This window comes from Harpegnathos saltator, unplaced genomic scaffold, assembly GCF_003227715.2.
Source record: "Harpegnathos saltator strain DR-91 unplaced genomic scaffold, Hsal_v8.6 scaffold201, whole genome shotgun sequence".
NCBI classification, from domain to species: Eukaryota; Metazoa; Arthropoda; class Insecta; order Hymenoptera; family Formicidae; genus Harpegnathos; species Harpegnathos saltator.
In genome coordinates, this window is record NW_020229986.1 from 153,092 (window position 1) to 169,583 (window position 16,492).

Genomic DNA, 16,492 nt, shown 5'->3' on the forward strand with positions numbered 1-16,492 from the left:
AAAAATGTTTTAGACAAAAGTTGCTCAAATTAACTAGTAGAAAAATACAGTGTAATAAAAAATAAGGGTTCCTATTTAGAAAACACAAATTGACCTTCAAATGACCATGAAAATAGAGGTCAAGGTCAAAGTCAAGATCATCATAAGGTAGCTCACTTAAATCCCTACAACTTTTATTCAGATCATTTTCCTTGAAACTTCAATACTGAAGAGTTATTAGGGTGGCCCGTAATTTTTGGGACATTCTGTATGATTTCGATAAGAAAATAGTTCTTAATAAATTAAGAAGTTTAGACGATTCATTAATGAAGACACACAATGGCTTTCTAACGCACACTGTTTGGAATTTTATGCATACAAACGTTTAAAAAGAATTTCAAATTATGACTCGAGCTGCTGAAATTGCTATATTAAAGTGTTACAGTGCTGTTAACATAAGAAACATGGCACTCGAAAAGAAAATAAGAATAAGCAGAAACATATCGTGTTATTAAACTGCCTGGTTATTGCACTATATATATATATATATATATATTAGAGATATAATATACATATATATATAATAATATATATTATAACATATATATATATATATATATATATATATATATATATATATTAAAAATTCTTGATTCGCACATCTCTAATATATACATATATATATATATATTAGAGATGTGCGAATCAAGAATTTTTATGTTGAATCGAATCGAATCTCATTTTTTTAATTCGAATTCGAATCGAATCTATGAAATTTCACTGGAATTCAAATTGGATCAAATGAAATCAAATCGAATCATTAAAAAATTTAACATGACTATTAAACATGCAAATAATGATGGAAGATTTTAATATGAAAGGGAATATTGATATTGTAATATCATCTTAAAGTAAAATATATATTAAAATATTTATTAAAGTAATTTATAATTAAGTTATTAATTATAAGTTAAGTCAATTTCAGGTTAAGGATTCATATAGGCCCAGATGGCCCGTTTTGTAGCTGATGCACGCAAACGCTAATGTATTTGATTCGTATTCGAATCTGCGATTCGAAATTTTCGAGTTATTCGTATTCGAATCATAGGGATTCAGATTCGAATCGAATCGAATTCGAATAGTTTGCACATCTCTAATATATATATATATATATATATATATATACAGGGTGTTTGATAGCTGGTCATGCAGACGAAAGTTGGAGATAGATTGGGTGTAGCCGAGAAGAAAAGTCATGTTCCATAATGTCAAATTGCTAATAGTTACCGAATTATTAATTAAAACATGTGAGCCTACGAGCGCGTAGAGAGCGGAGGGCGGCCGCAGTAAGCACGTAGATATTTAATACAGGCGGAGTCAGTGAGTGTCGGTAGGCAAGCGCGCGCGGCGAGGGGCAACGTAAACAACAAGAGGCGAGCGCGCGCGACAAGGAGCGAGCGAGCGCAAGCGACAAAAGGCGAGCGAGCGCGATGAAGAGCGAGCGAGCGCGAACGACGAGGAGCGAGCGAGCTATAAGGAAAAAGCTATAAAGAAAAAGCTCGCTCGCTCCTTGTCGCGCGCGTTCGCCTCTTGTTGTTTACGTTGCCTCTCGCCGCGCGCGCTCGCCTACCGTCACTCGCTGGCTCCGCCTATATCAAATGTCTATGTGCTTACTGCGGTCGCCCTCCGCTCTCTACGTGCTCGTTGGCTCACATGTTTTAATTAATAACTCGATAACTATTGCCAATTTAACATTATGATACATGACTTTTCTTCTCGGCTACACCCAATCTATCTCCAACTTTCGTCTGCATGATCAGCTATCAAACACCCTGTATATATATATACATATATATATATAAATACTCTTATATTATAGTCTCTTTCCTATATAATGTAGAAATATTACCATTAAAATTTAATTAATTATGTACACACACATGCACGCACGCACGCACGCACGCACGCACGCACGCACGCACGCACGCACGCACGCACACACACACACACGTGTATATATATAGATATATATACTCATATCAAATATGTCTAAAGGTCTCGATACTGTGAGAAACGTTATATTGTGTGTATATATATTAGAGATGTGCGAACTATTCGAATTCAAATCGAATCGAATCTAATGTAATTCGATTCGATTCGAATCTGAATCCCTATGATTCGAATACGAATAATTCAGAAATTTCAAATCGCAAAGATTTGAATACGAATCAAATACATTAGCATTTGCGTGCATCAGCTACAAAGCGGGCCATCTGGGCCTGTATGTTTGAACCCTTAACTTGTAATTAACTTAACTTATAATTAATAACTTAATTATAAACTACTTTAAATATTTAAATATATATTTTATTATAAGATGGTATTACAATATCAATATTCCCTTTCATATTAACATCTTCCATCATTATTTGCATTTAATAGTCATGTTAAGTTTTTTAATGATTCGATTCGATTCGAATTCGAATGAAATTTCATAGATTCGATTCGAATTCGAATTTAAAAAATGAGATTTGATTCGATTCGACATAAAAATTTTTGATTCGCACATCTCTAGATACTATCGATATCCTATCGAAATATATTTTCGCGACGAAAGTAAGTTTACTTTGTAATCTCTATCGTGTTGGCATACTTGACATATTCAACATGCTTGCATGTTAAAGATGTTGGAAAACAAAAGTGTTCAATTCCATTACATATACATAGTCTCTGTGTCCTAAAAATCAATGATACTTCCTTTAAGAAATAACTATCTTTTTAGCAGATGGTCCAATCAAGTATACCTTATTGACGAAGATTACCGGAGCGCTAATTCTTTGTTAGAAACTTCTACACATAGTTTTTATTCCAGGGTGCTCCTCGTGCACCGGGTTTAAATCGACGAAACCTAATTTGCCGTAGAACTCGTGGGACTCCTTATCCGTGGAGGACATTGTCGTGTGTACTCCGAAGGAGCCTGCAACATATATCGTTCTTATCTACACGAAACTCAAATATAAAACACAAATGATGATTGCAAGGCTTGGGACATACATTAATTGGAATAAATTAACTGCAATAATTAATAGTGATAAATTAACACTTCGACAGAGATTGACATGTCGCACTTGATCATTTGACTTACCGTTTGCTCTTAAAGCCGCAAGGACACAGGTTATTAAACGTTTACAAATGGATTGATCCGTGACACTAGGCAACACAGCGCAGATAAGTTTCGACGGATGTTGCCTGCACAGTTGTTCCGATACGTCCGGAATAAACGAGTGGAAATACTGTATGGCATCCTGCGATTTGCATTTGAAGATCGTCAGTATAGAGATAAGCGTGTACAAATTTAAAATATTTCGCAAAAAATAAGGAGATTTTGTCTCACAATGAAAGATAATATTTCTCACATTGATATATTTATCAAATTATTGCTAATAATCACTCACCTGAACATTCTGCGGCAACTCGCTAATGCTGTTATCCAACGGATATTTCATTCGCAATTCGGGGATCCAAGAAACGACCATCTTCTGATTGTATGATTTTACATTCAGAGTAGCCACTGCGTAACCTACTATACCGTTTTCATCCTCAACAACCATACATAACTCTGGACTCAGCGTTAGAAAACCTCCAACAAGTCTGTGTGGCAAATTATTTTTCATAACATGTGACAAGAGTTATATTTAATTAGGACAGATTATTTGAGGGAGTCATAAATCGTATAATGATATATCACATATAGAATGCATAAAAAGTACCGGAACAACGAAATATCTCGAAAACTAAATATTTTAGAAAAAAAAATGTTTCAGGCAAAAATTGTATGGTTTTAAGGAGAAATCAACTGTATTATTTTGTTTATAGATAGCGCCACTTTCGAGATATTTACTGACCGTCATTTTTCTTAAATGAAAATCCCAATTTTTTATTATATCATCTTTTTTTACCAATTGATTTCAACAACTTTTGTCCGAAATACATTTTTTTATTTGCCTAATATGTTTTTGAGATATTTAAGGAAAACTTTTTCAATATTTGCCTTACGATATCTCAGATTATTCAGAAGAGAAAATGGTACTAGACTTTTTTACTCTATTCGGTCTCAAAAATATATTGTTACAATAGTGTCCCAATTTTTGTTAATTTATCGACCTTTGGAAATTTCAAAATCATCAAATTAATAAAAGTCAGGGCGCTATTGTAAGAAAATATTCTTGAAACTAAATAGAGTAAAAGAGTTTAAGTACCATTAAATTTGCGACAAAAAGCGAGATATCGTAAGTTAAATATTGAAAAAGTTACCAAGTTTTCCTTAAATACCTCAAAAAATATTAGGCAAATAAAAAATTATTTGAGACAAAAGTTGTTCAAATTAATTGGCAGAGAAAGATGATATAATAAAAAATTGAGGTTTCCATTTAAGAAAGAATTTAATAATCAGTGAATATCTTGAAAGTGGCGCCACCTGCAAACAAAATAATATAGTTGATTTCTTCTTAAAACCATACAAATTTTGTCTGAAACATTTTTTACTAAAATACTTTTTGAAATATTTCGCCGTCCCGGTACTTTTTATACATCCTGTATATGTGAATATTCTTACCTGTCAGAGACAGCTGATGAAGATGCACAGTTATTAATCTGATTGCACACTGCATAAACCGCTTCTTCATCGCTCGGTAAATACGGGCGAATTGTATATATTTTGCTACTGGGCACTTCTGGTGCTTTGTAAACAAATAAGTCGTTACCACTATCCACTGGAATCAATCGCTAAAAAAAGTGACACCTTTCTTTATGTTTTCTTGTAATAAAAAAAAAAAAAAAATAGAAAAAAATATACCAAGTGTGAAACGAGATAAGTAAACGATATGTACCTGTAAATCAGCTGTAAGACCACCGCGGAAAACCCACGGCTCCTGTTCTCCACTCATAAATGTTTCTTTCCAACCATTCGAGAACCCTGTGCCAAGAGGCAGGACCAGTTTTTTAATAAATCACGAAACGTTTGAGTCAAATTTGCGCGCGCTTTATCCATATGTAATTTGATTTCAATTGGCCTCCACTGCTCTGGGCATCAATTTTGCTTAAATCTTCTTAACATGCAAAGATACAATACGATTGGACAGATGTATCTTTTTCTCTTCTTTGTGTTTGAACACGCTTTCCGCTTCATATAATAACAGCATGAGAGAAAGATCCACATCCGATCGGACAACTAAGGTGCACCAATTTCACAGACTTGAAACGGTAAAGATGAGGATAAATTTTTATAGAGACGTTTCATGGAGGTATTTGATAATATATGATATAAAATCCGAGACTGTGTGATATTACATTCCGAGAGATTCTTTCTCTTTCTCTAATTGTCCAAATAATTTGCCTCATTTGAAATAAATTAAACAATAGCAAATAGGAAAAAGGAAATAAGCGTTAGGTATGCTGCACCAAAGCTCGCGCAATACTAAACTCTTGAAGCACTGGATCGAGGAACAGGAGGAATGGAATTATAGTCCAGTTTGCCAATATGCGCCTGAAATAAAATTTTCATCACGCCTGGAAGGAATATAGTTTCTGAAACTAAGTAAAATAAATTAGTGAAGGCAAGTTGGCAAAAGGAGGATATTATTGATCATTTAGGATAAAGAAGAGCAAATATCTCTTTTATGTGTCGTTCTTAATTCATGACGCGGTGGAAAGTTAAAGAGGCCGAAACAGTTCTTTTTTATCGCAAATGATCAAGAGTTTGCAGATGGGAAACGTTCAAGAGTTTATGACTTCCTGTTTGCTATACCGTGCCAATTCTACCTGATTCTTCGATGGACATATTTCACAGAAATTAACATGTTAGATTAATTCGGTCTACGCCCCTGAAACACATAAAATTGCTAGTTTTTTTTTTTACAATCGATTGCACATGACGTAGTTATGCCAATATGAGCTGTTTGTTGCATAAATGTGAAAAATTAATAAATCGGATTACCGATGATGGGACTAACGCCGGGAGCTATCACGATACATACAATATACTGCAAAAGGAAACTGTATATAGCGCATGTCATATCGAATTTTTTCACTATTTATACGCGTAAAATAACGAAATCGAAGATAGAGACACAATTCTGATCGGTTTATGAGAAATACGTCCATCATGTAAGAGAACGTAAAAATAAATGTGCTTTGACTACACATTGATTTTTCTTTCTTTCTTTCTTTTCTCTGAGCTATTGCAACGCTGCTTTTCTACGCGCGCATTTCTCGTTCGCTTTAAACGAGATTCTTTCTCTTTCGCAAAGTCCCAAACAAAGACTCAGAAATGCATCAACTATCACTGCAATGTTTGAAACTTTGTTATTTCGCGCGCTTGCTGCTGGTTTTACTCAAGGACTGTTGAATCGCATACATGTGTAGCTGCCCTGGGTAAAGGTGGTCATCGTCGACGGGAATCTGCCAAACGCTATCAACAAGACAAAAAAACACAGAAATACGAGTTAGTTAATGAGTCAGAGCTATAACGATCCTGATAGTTTACATATTCCGGCAGGAGGATGCTTGTTACCAGTCTTGTGTCATGCAAGTTTTCATTGCAACGTATAACTAGGCACGGCGCAATATATTAGGCCGTTAAATATGAAATGTCCGATTTCCTTAAGTACTAAAACTCGACAGTCGATATCTCTGACATTTCACTTTTACAGTTCATGGTTTTTTTGTTGTGAAAGTCACTCTTTCAAATCATCACTCTTTCAAATGCATGTTTTAGTTTGTGATTATCTTCTAAATTGTCTTTATTACTGCAATTTTTGTGTAACCATAAATGAGTAAACAATTCGTGTTATTGTCGAATATGAGTTCCGTCGTGGAACCAATGCAGCGCAGGCAACTCAAAATATCAACAAAATGTTTGGTGAAGATGTGGCTAATGAACGCACGGTATGTCGATGGTTTGAGAAGTTTCGTTCTGGCGACTTTAATCTTGAAAATAAGCCACGTGAGCGACCAGAAACCAACAAGGTGGATAATGATGAGCTGAAAGCTATAGTGGAAGCGGATATATCTCAAATTATGCATGAGCATAATTAGTAGCAAGATTTAACGTTACTATCCCAACAATATTGGACTACTTGAAACAAACCGGCAAAACAAAGAAGCTGGATAGATGGGTTCCGCATGAATTAAATGAACGTCAGAAGAGAAATCGTCTCGAAGCTTGCCTTTCTTTACTATTACGACATAAAAATGAACTATTTTTACATCGTATTGTTAAGTGTGATGAAAAATGGATTCTTTTCGACAATCGCAAGCGTTCGGCATAATACTTGGATATAGATGAAGTGTCGAAACACAGTCCGAAACCGAATATTCACAAAAGTTAATGGAGTCTGTTTGGTGGTTCAGCACTGATATTATCCACTACAACTTTATGAAACCGGGTTAATCGATTATAGCGGACGTCTACTGTGACCAACCAGATGAAATGATGAAGATGCTTGCGATTAAGCAGCCGAAATTGGTTAATAGAGACAGATCAATCTTCTTGCGAGACAACGCTCGACCATATGTCGCACGAACGACGTTGCTTAAATTACAGGAACTGGACTTGGAAATGCTCTGTCATCCACCGTATTCACCAGACCTTGCACCAACTGACTACCATTTATTCCAGGCGTTGGACCATTTCTTGCAAGGAAAAATATTCAATTCTCAACAAGCTGTCGAAAACGCTTTCCGCGATTTCATCGTCACCCGCTCTTCAGATTTTTTCACTGCTGGCATAAATAAACTACCGTTAAGATGGCAGAACTGTGTCGATAGTTTAGGCATATACTTTGAATAATTGTACTCTACTTCTAGTTTGAGATATAATAAACCCAACTTTTGAATTCGAAATCGGACATTTTATACTTAATGATCTAATACTTTCAGAACAATAGTCAGAATCTTCGGGAAGTGAATCGATTTTTGACTCACAGAAATTCGATATTGTGTATGCAATATCACATCGTGCCAAGACCCACGTATGAAACATACTCCTGCCTCGTGTTATCTGTAAAGAAAGTCGATTGACATGTTAATAGCTGGTATAAGTTACTCAAAATCCGCTATTTGTTCACCTCCGTAAAAATGCTGTTGGATACCATCTCATAAAATTATCATAACTCCGCCACAGTATCGGGAAGCCACATCAGTTCGTTTTACATTTCCAATTGGACCGAGTTGCCGTTGGACTCAAATGCGCGCAACATTCTGAGTACCGACACAAAGTATTCGAGGACATGAAACACGCTAATTGTATAGCAATGTAAATTCTGTCGAAAATAAAATAACAGGAAAATGTTGTGGCTTGCCTATATAATCATAGTAAAAATAAACCATCGGCCGTTAGTCAGAATCTTTTGTTGTGCGAGAGTACGAAAACGTTGAGGTCGAGAGACAAGTAGAAGTTCTAACTCGAACATCAATGTACCGTGCGAATTTCTGTATGCACAACAGAATACGTGTGATGACTTTTCTTTCCTGCGCATCTTCCTGCGAATTATCCGGTGGAGATACAGCTTATGCAAGTTAGTTTTCGCGCGATTCCGACTTACGGTTAAGTTTTCCCTACGCGCGCAGTGCGATGCATTTGTTTCTAATGCGCAGAAATAAATGCATGTTATGAGATAATGGATGAGCGAGTCGTGACATATGTCGCATTTCCGAATATTACTGATAGGCGTTACTATCAAAAGTACACGTGACTTATAAGAACTACATTGTATACAGTATTATACATACATTACTATACATTGCTGTTACACAGCAAATCATAGAAAGTAGAAAAATTTTACCGACAATGTTCGATCAAGGTTCTCTATTTCTTGAAACATTTTTTTTTCTATAGAGGAACAGCATGCCATGTATAAGAATTTGTAAAATGTCTGATGCTTTTTAAAATGCCATGTATCACTGTCCAGGTAAAAAGATGTGGGTTTCTTTTTCTGCGACAGATAATGTAAGATACATTATAAAAGCAAAATATTGCGCTAAATCGTTTGCCAAACAATCAGTAATTTACGGATCTTAGAGAGTAGATATGTATATAAAGGTTTCGCTGCATTACGTCGATTTACAAGGAAATATAACACACATTTATCGCGCTACTCGACAGTATGAATTAATCGTTTTAAACGTTGAGCACATACATTTGAAATTATTAACAATATAATGCAACATCCAGGTCTTAATGTTAAACTATCGTGCGAGACAAGTATTTTGCGAACATTCAGTCCTATTACGACAATAGACACAAACACAAATCATAAGAAATAAAAGTTTTCCTTGTAAAAAGATAAAGTTATACAACAAAAAGTAAGATAACATTCACTTACCGATACTCAAGACACTTTTGTTCTGAAATATAAGTATAGGTAAATAAATTATAATATCTTTGTGAGAAGTCGACAACAGCACTCGTCTGTAGTACAGTGGATATAATTTTAAAATTTAAATTGGCTGGTGTGTAGTATCAAGAAGAGTAATCTCTTTAAGACGAGCAAAACTGCTTGTAGTAGGAAATTATTGTAATGCAACCATTGTTGCAATTAGATATTATATCTGACATTACGAAGATTAATATTATTGACTTGACAGTGTGCATTTTCTTGTATCTACCAGCATACTAGCATTTCAAATTGACTTTCTTTAATGTATGATAAAAATAATATCAAAACTACGTACGTCTATTAATTTTTATCTTGATTCATATATGTATATATACACACACACACATATATATATATATATATATATATATATATATACATATTACTGATATCTGACAAGTTTCAATATATATTGTGTAAAAATTACGACAATTAACTAAATGTTTTGTAGAATTGAAGAGATTATTCGCGACAATTTCAACTTGTGTAAATGCACCCACAAGATAGTGTAAGATATTATTCTAGAACCGATATTAGTTCCATCTTTATCGCGTAAATTATAAATCTAATATTTCCTAACTTTTTTCGTAAAAAACGAGGAATTTCTCTTTGTCAAGAGAATATTCACTGCAATGTATATTTTCTACTATTGTCAATATATCAGATAATATCTCATATATGAATCAAATGCAACTTACCCAGCCACTTCACGTAACTATTTAAGAGTGACACAACTCCCCTCATATCCCATACGTACGAGTACAAGTCATACAGCAACTCGCGGTTATTACAGTACGTAAGCCTTTGGAATAATCTATTTACCGCATTGCACATGTCGTTTAACTTAGCCGCACGAAGATGCCACTCCTCGATCTACAATTCATTTAGTCACGTATGTGAGAAATACTGACGGTAAATTCATGACAAGTACCTCAAGGGGTGAATTACATGCGGGACAGGACGTTTTCAAGGCTATTTTTACGAATTTTTTTTAACAGAAACGGTAGGATCAATGGACTTGAAATTTTCATAATGTATTCATTAATGTTCCAAGTATAAAATAAATTTGTTACTATCTATATGGAAAGTGCACATAAAACTTTAAAGGCGTTTATCTTGCGGAACAAGATTTATTATGCGGAAACACCATTTTCTTAAACTGTCGATACAATTACACAAAAACTGAACCAAATAACTTGAAATTTTTATACAATGTACAGTTAACATGTAGTTTTCCGTCCCTATTTCGAATATAGTTATATTTTATTTTATTCATTTTTTTTTAAACATGATTATAAGTTTAAAAAAGTTTCATTTTCGATATTTTTTTTTATACAGTCGTTATTTTTCCAAACTTGGCTTCATTGCTTTTATTTTACGGTTTTTTTTTTATACGGTTGCTGATATGGGCTATACCAGCAACCGTATATTTTAAAAATCTTTCTCATTTTTTGGTTTCAGAGTAGTGATAGGCCCGGAATTATGTCGACAGAAAACAGAGTTCGCAAACGGATGACTGCACTTTTATCTATAATTACAAATTAGGTCGGTTCTTGTGATCCAATAAAATTTATCTTATACTTTGAACATTAATGAATACACTGTGAAAATTTCAAGTCCATTGATCTTACCGCTTCTATTAAAAAAATTCGTAAAAATAGCCTTGAAAACGGCCTTCCGCACGTAACTCTCCCCTTAATTCGCAGTCTAAAATGCGTGTAACTTACATCTGACTCAGACGCGGACTCCTCTTCTTTAGACTTTTTCATAACGACGTAAGCGTTACTCTTCAACCAATTGAATTCCTGCAACAGCTGAACACCTTGACCGCCGTGTTCAAACGGCAAGTAGAACAGATCGCACAACAACGACAGATCCTCGTGCGTCAGCTGTTTCTCGACGTCCACGGGCTCTTGGGGTACCGCATCCGCGTTATCGGGACTCTCGTGGTTTTCACTGTCGTTTTCTATTATCATCTGCGTGCCGTTCACCGTGGGAGAGGTGCTGTCCACTTCCACCTGCATACTCCCAGACGCTTCGCTACACGTCTGATGGATAAAAATCACGATTATACATGCATAACGAAGTCTTTAAAAATTTCTAAAGACTTACAGAAGTATTATCTACCATAGCGTCATCTTCCGTCGGGATTTTCGCTATGTGTGCCGGCGAATTGTTCGGAGTGGTGTTACAGTCCATGGGTTCTATCGAAGACAGGACCGTCGACGGCGTCTCGCTGCTCATATTGGTGGGTAATGTAGTCAGTACAGGCTCGCTGACCACTTTTATGTCCGATACCAAGGAGTTCATCACCGGACCGGACGAAGGTTGAGCGAAACTGTCGTTACCCGTTACGCTGGAACAGACTTCGGCCAACGCTTGAAGATGATTGGAATTCGCCACAGGCGTAGGGGCCGCAGGAACCGTCGTCGTCGTCGTCGACGTCAAACTCATACACGTATTGACGGAAGGAATTATCGGAATAGGTATCGTCGATGCGACACATGGCTGCGGCTTGGCTATCACTCCCCAGGCTGCTTTCTTCTTATTGAATTCCAGCAACCACTCGCTTATCGCGTTTTTCAGGGCATGCCGTGGATGGTACATGTTTGGTGACAGTGTCGACGGAACGTCCTCACCGAGGACACCATCCTCTGTCTCAGTTTCCAATTTAATGTCCGCTGATACAGTATCATCTACAATGTGAAATAATTTGTTAGTTCGTTTGTATATGTACTTTTAGCATCGATACTTAATTGCCAGATTATCTTGTAGTAAGCCTTCACCAGAGCGGCAAAAAGTGCATCTCGTGTGAAAAGCGCTAGAGGAAAAGGTTATAAAGTGAATAAAAGTCGTACTTAAACTTAAGTCCCTCTTCCCGTCGACGTTGCACCTGCTCCATTGAGCCAATGTGTGGATCGCTATAAAGTTCGCTCCGTATTCACAATTTGGATTGGTCAGGACTCCTCTAAGCTTAGGTATGAGATCGGGAGAGCGACCAGAATATGGCCCAAGGAACACCCTCTTCTGATCATAATCATTGGCGTGTAAATTATCCCAGATAACAGGTGGTCTCCTGAGCACTTCTGTGATTTCTTCGATAGATTCCACAGTTAAAAGTCTGGATATGACTTTAGGTCCAGTCCACATAATGTCAATTTCCTGAGCCAACTTGCTGCCAAGTGTGTTGAGATATTCCGAGGACGCGACGTTCGGCATGGCGCGCGTGGCACAGTATTGCGTGGGACATAGGAGAAAACGAGGTTGACCCAGATGTTGAAAAATATCATTTGTGACAGAGACCTGTAAATGATCAAAGACATTATGAAGCTCAGCATATGAAATGCCAAATATATTCTGATAGTCATTCGGAATTATTAATACATTAATATTATTATTAGTGCCGCTGTACAAATTTATCATGTGAACATTTTATACATACTTGAGCATGCGCAAATGACTGAAAAACTTCCTTATCAGCTTCACTCATTTCTGGTTCTATGTCATCAAATAACAGTGCAAATGCTGTACAACCAAACTGACTGACTTGCTCCAGTTTCCTTTTCAGAGCTGTGACTTCTTTTGAACTGGAATATGTAATATCTAATCCAGGAGATAACGCATAATAAAATGTTATGCCATATTCTCTAGCAGCTGTGATCAGGCCAGTTAGATGCTCAGCTTCCTCTACGGTGTACAAATCTCTCCAATAAGCTCGGTGCTTGTAATCATCTTTTGGAGCGTACAAGTAGGAATCCATTCCCCATTTCTTTAATCTAATAATATCCACAGTTTAATTACTATTGTAGAGCGAGATATAAAAGAAATATTGAAAAAAGAAACATGAAATTAAAAGACATAAAAATGAAGATATTTATAGTGACCATTCTTCCGAAATATCAGTACTTTGTTAATCCCTTTTCAAGACAAATTCATTCCCAAATGGAACTTACTTCTGAAAGAGATCTTTTCGTTGCTCTGTGGTCCATGGGCGGCCGTAAAAGCCTGCAAAGGAAAAAATATGTCACGTGTCCTATGAATGATACAAAAAGGGAGAAAAAGTCATTAGAGATCGCGTCTGTCGATTGTCTCTGAATCTCTGAATCCGACCGTTCAGCGACCGTTTTCGTGAGAAATACAGGTTGGACACTTTTACGTACCTTCCACCACACCGCAAATGAAATTGCCGTTTTTCGTATTTAAATTTGCGGCCCCGTTCGTTTCCGCCATTGCGGATCGCCAGAGGCACGTTTGTTTAGATCGTGAGATATGAAAAGAAAAAATGGGTCGAGATATACGCTCGTGAGGGACAAAGCAGAGTATCTACGAAATTGCAGTGCAACTGCGACGAAACGTCAATGCCGATGCGAGTACGGCGATTGACATACGCTGATTGCTACGTATACGACGTGTGGCACAAGTCGCGTCGACATCACTCGCTGAGATGCAGTAGAAAAGCGGAGACGCACGCAGGAACGAAGGTTCGTCGCGCACTCAGCCCCGTGTATGCCTTCGCGTCTGACGTTGGCATAGACATATATGCACGTAAAAATAATCCCCTCATAACGTATTACTTTCCTACGGTATGAACGTCGGCCTCGACGGAGTGCAAATTGTATAAAATATCGAAGAATTTCCGTCCCTTGCTACGCGCGCGTAATGACGACCAAATGTATTATTTGAAAATAAGTCACATTGAGGAAATTAAATACACGGCTGACCCGCCGTTGAGTCAAATCACTACGTCACTTTCTCGGAACTCTCTCTAATCAAAGTCACCAACAGCTCATTTTACATCGCAAGTAAATTAACCAATCACGGTCGGCTGTTTCCCTCGCCGTCGGAGGATACTAGATTGTGATTGGTTAATTTGTTTGTAAGCTTGCGATTAATGTAAAATGAGCTAAAGAAAAGTCTGCGAGCGGACTTCCATTCGCACGGGGTATACAGAGAGAATCTAGAGATTTATAACTGCTTTCAGCACCTCACATAGGGCTGTATTCATAGTCGGATCTTATATTTAAGACCGTCTTGAGTTCACGTTCAGATATTCTGTAGCCAATGAAATGATCTATATAGCATCTGAAGATGAACTTAAGACGATCTTAAATATAAGACCGGACTATGAATACAGCTCATAGGGTTTGTTCCAGGGCTGTTAAACTCCCATGTATATTTAGTGTCCAACGTTTGTGGCGCTCTCTGAAATGGGATATTTCTTCGGTGGTATTAAAATTCAATATGGCGTCATGTGTCAATGTGTATGTATAGCACATATATTAACACATATGTGCGTGTAGTATATATAGGAAATACCAGGAATATTAGTGCCAAGTAAAAATGCAGAAAATAATGTGTATTCTGTGAAATGTATATATTTGACGCAAAAAATGTAAATATATATATATAAAGAAAATATTAATACCTTAAACAAAAATATAAGGACAATAATTTGTTAATAATACTAAATTTTATAATATTAAAAGAAATTTGTAATAAAATTGTATATTATCGCTGTTCCTAAAATGGTTGTAGCATACTCATAACTTTTTCTCCTCAGGCCCTTCCACTGGCTCCATTTTCAAATTTTTGAACCATTGTAGCCTACGTTCAGCATTTCGTGGGAATTTATGCGATGGTGCTGTCTTCCCTGTCGAACATCCTGGTACACAACATATTTGTACCATCTTGATCCCGCTGTTATATTATGAGACCTATAAAAAAAATAAACCTGTATTTAGTTAAACAGATATTTGCATCATCAGTATACAATATTACAGTATCATGCATACTCAAATAAAACAAGTTATTTGTCGCTAACAGGGAAAAGATTTTGGTGGTTCTTGAGTAACTGTTTTTTCTTGTTTTCTCTTCTTCCCTTGTTGAAGTCTTCTTGTAGTCCTTCTGCAAGAGAGAGAGAGAGAGAGAGAGAGAGAGAGAGAGAGAGAGAGAGAGAGAGAGAGAGAGAGAGAGGGAGAGGGAGAGGGAGAGGGAGAGAGAGAGAGAGAGGGAGAGAGAGAGGGAGAGAGAGAGGGAGAGAGAGGGGGAGAGAGAGGGAGAGAGAGGGAGGGAGAGGGAAGGAGGGAGAGAGAGAGAGGGAGAGAGAGAGAGAGAGGGGGGAGAGAGGGGCAGAGGGAGAGAGAGTGGAAGAGAGGGAGAGAGGGGAGAGGGAGAGAGAGAGGGAGAGGGAGGGAGGGAGGGAGGGAGGGAGGGAGAGAGAGAGGGAGAGAGAGAGGGAGGGAGGGAGAGAGAGAGAGTACATAAATATCTTCATAAATTAATTATATATATATATATATATATATAGAGTAGATTCCATGAAGAAATTTTAGCTATCTATGCCTGCATGCAGCTCATGTTCAAAAAGCAACTAGCTAATATAACATGATTTGACATTACGTTCAAGGATAGTCATAACATATTCTTCTTGTTTTCAGTCATCAATCTGCTGAAATAGCTCGTTCACGAGGTGTATCAAATTTTTTAGCAGCAGATTAACAGCAGAAACTAAGCACAAACTTCATGCAGGCATGCATCGCTAAGAATTTCTACAAACTTTATCAAACTTGCTCTTGCTATGTTAACATATTGCAAAGCTTACTTTAATTTTTACTTATTAGTCTCTGTTAGTAAAAAGTGGACAATTATAATGCATAATGCATAATATTTATATATAAATACAATAAAATATATAAAAACAAAACTTACACTTTGGTTGTCGTTACTGGCAGTAATACTAAAAGTTTTTCCTTCTCGCACCTGTTTCTTCTCGTGCTTCTTCCTCGTAACACCTCTTCTTCGTAACACTTTTTTTTTCTTATTGAAGGCTTAAAGCATTAAAGCATTAAAGCGAACGCAACTGTAGCAATATGGCGGCCACAAATTAGTTCCGATTTCTCACATGTCCCATCTCAGAGAGCGCTGCTAACGCTAATCATTTTCGCTCCATACGGCCCAGTTCCACAACTTGCTTTAAACGGAGTTTATAGCTAAACCGATGGTTAAAAGCAATAGTATATGCGCATATACTATTGCTTTTACCCATCGGTTTAGCTTTAAACTCCGTTTAATGCAAG

The 16,492-nt window shown here is 36.7% G+C and overlaps 1 protein-coding gene and 1 long non-coding RNA gene across 4 annotated transcripts; both read right to left on the reverse strand.

Annotated features, from left to right (window-relative positions):
- Nucleotides 1–2,526: 2,526 nt before the first annotated feature.
- Oga (O-GlcNAcase) lies at nucleotides 2,527–14,106 on the reverse strand. Of its 3 annotated transcripts, none has more exons than XM_011151397.3 (13): nucleotides 13,577–14,106; nucleotides 13,370–13,421; nucleotides 12,859–13,192; nucleotides 12,275–12,719; nucleotides 11,544–12,112; nucleotides 11,144–11,464; nucleotides 10,115–10,289; nucleotides 6,395–6,448; nucleotides 4,869–4,954; nucleotides 4,595–4,764; nucleotides 3,435–3,630; nucleotides 3,125–3,284; nucleotides 2,527–2,956 (listed from the first exon to the last, which is right to left on the reverse strand). In XM_011151397.3, exons 1-13 carry the CDS (start codon nucleotides 13,644–13,646, stop codon nucleotides 2,820–2,822), a joined length of 2,769 nt encoding a protein of 922 aa, XP_011149699.1. In that variant the 5' UTR covers nucleotides 13,647–14,106; the 3' UTR covers nucleotides 2,527–2,819. The 3 variants fall into 3 exon arrangements, with proteins under 3 accessions (XP_011149699.1, XP_011149698.1, XP_011149700.1); XM_011151396.3 differs by having other exon boundaries at nucleotides 11,529–12,112; XM_011151398.3 differs by lacking the exon at nucleotides 6,395–6,448 and having other exon boundaries at nucleotides 11,529–12,112.
- Nucleotides 14,107–14,930: 824 nt separating this feature from the next.
- On the reverse strand, nucleotides 14,931–16,368 carry LOC112588361 (uncharacterized). The gene is made up of 3 exons (XR_003112800.1): nucleotides 16,125–16,368; nucleotides 15,209–15,320; nucleotides 14,931–15,130 (listed from the first exon to the last, which is right to left on the reverse strand). It is a non-coding gene; the product is annotated as an uncharacterized LOC112588361 (long non-coding RNA).
- Nucleotides 16,369–16,492: the final 124 nt, after the last annotated feature.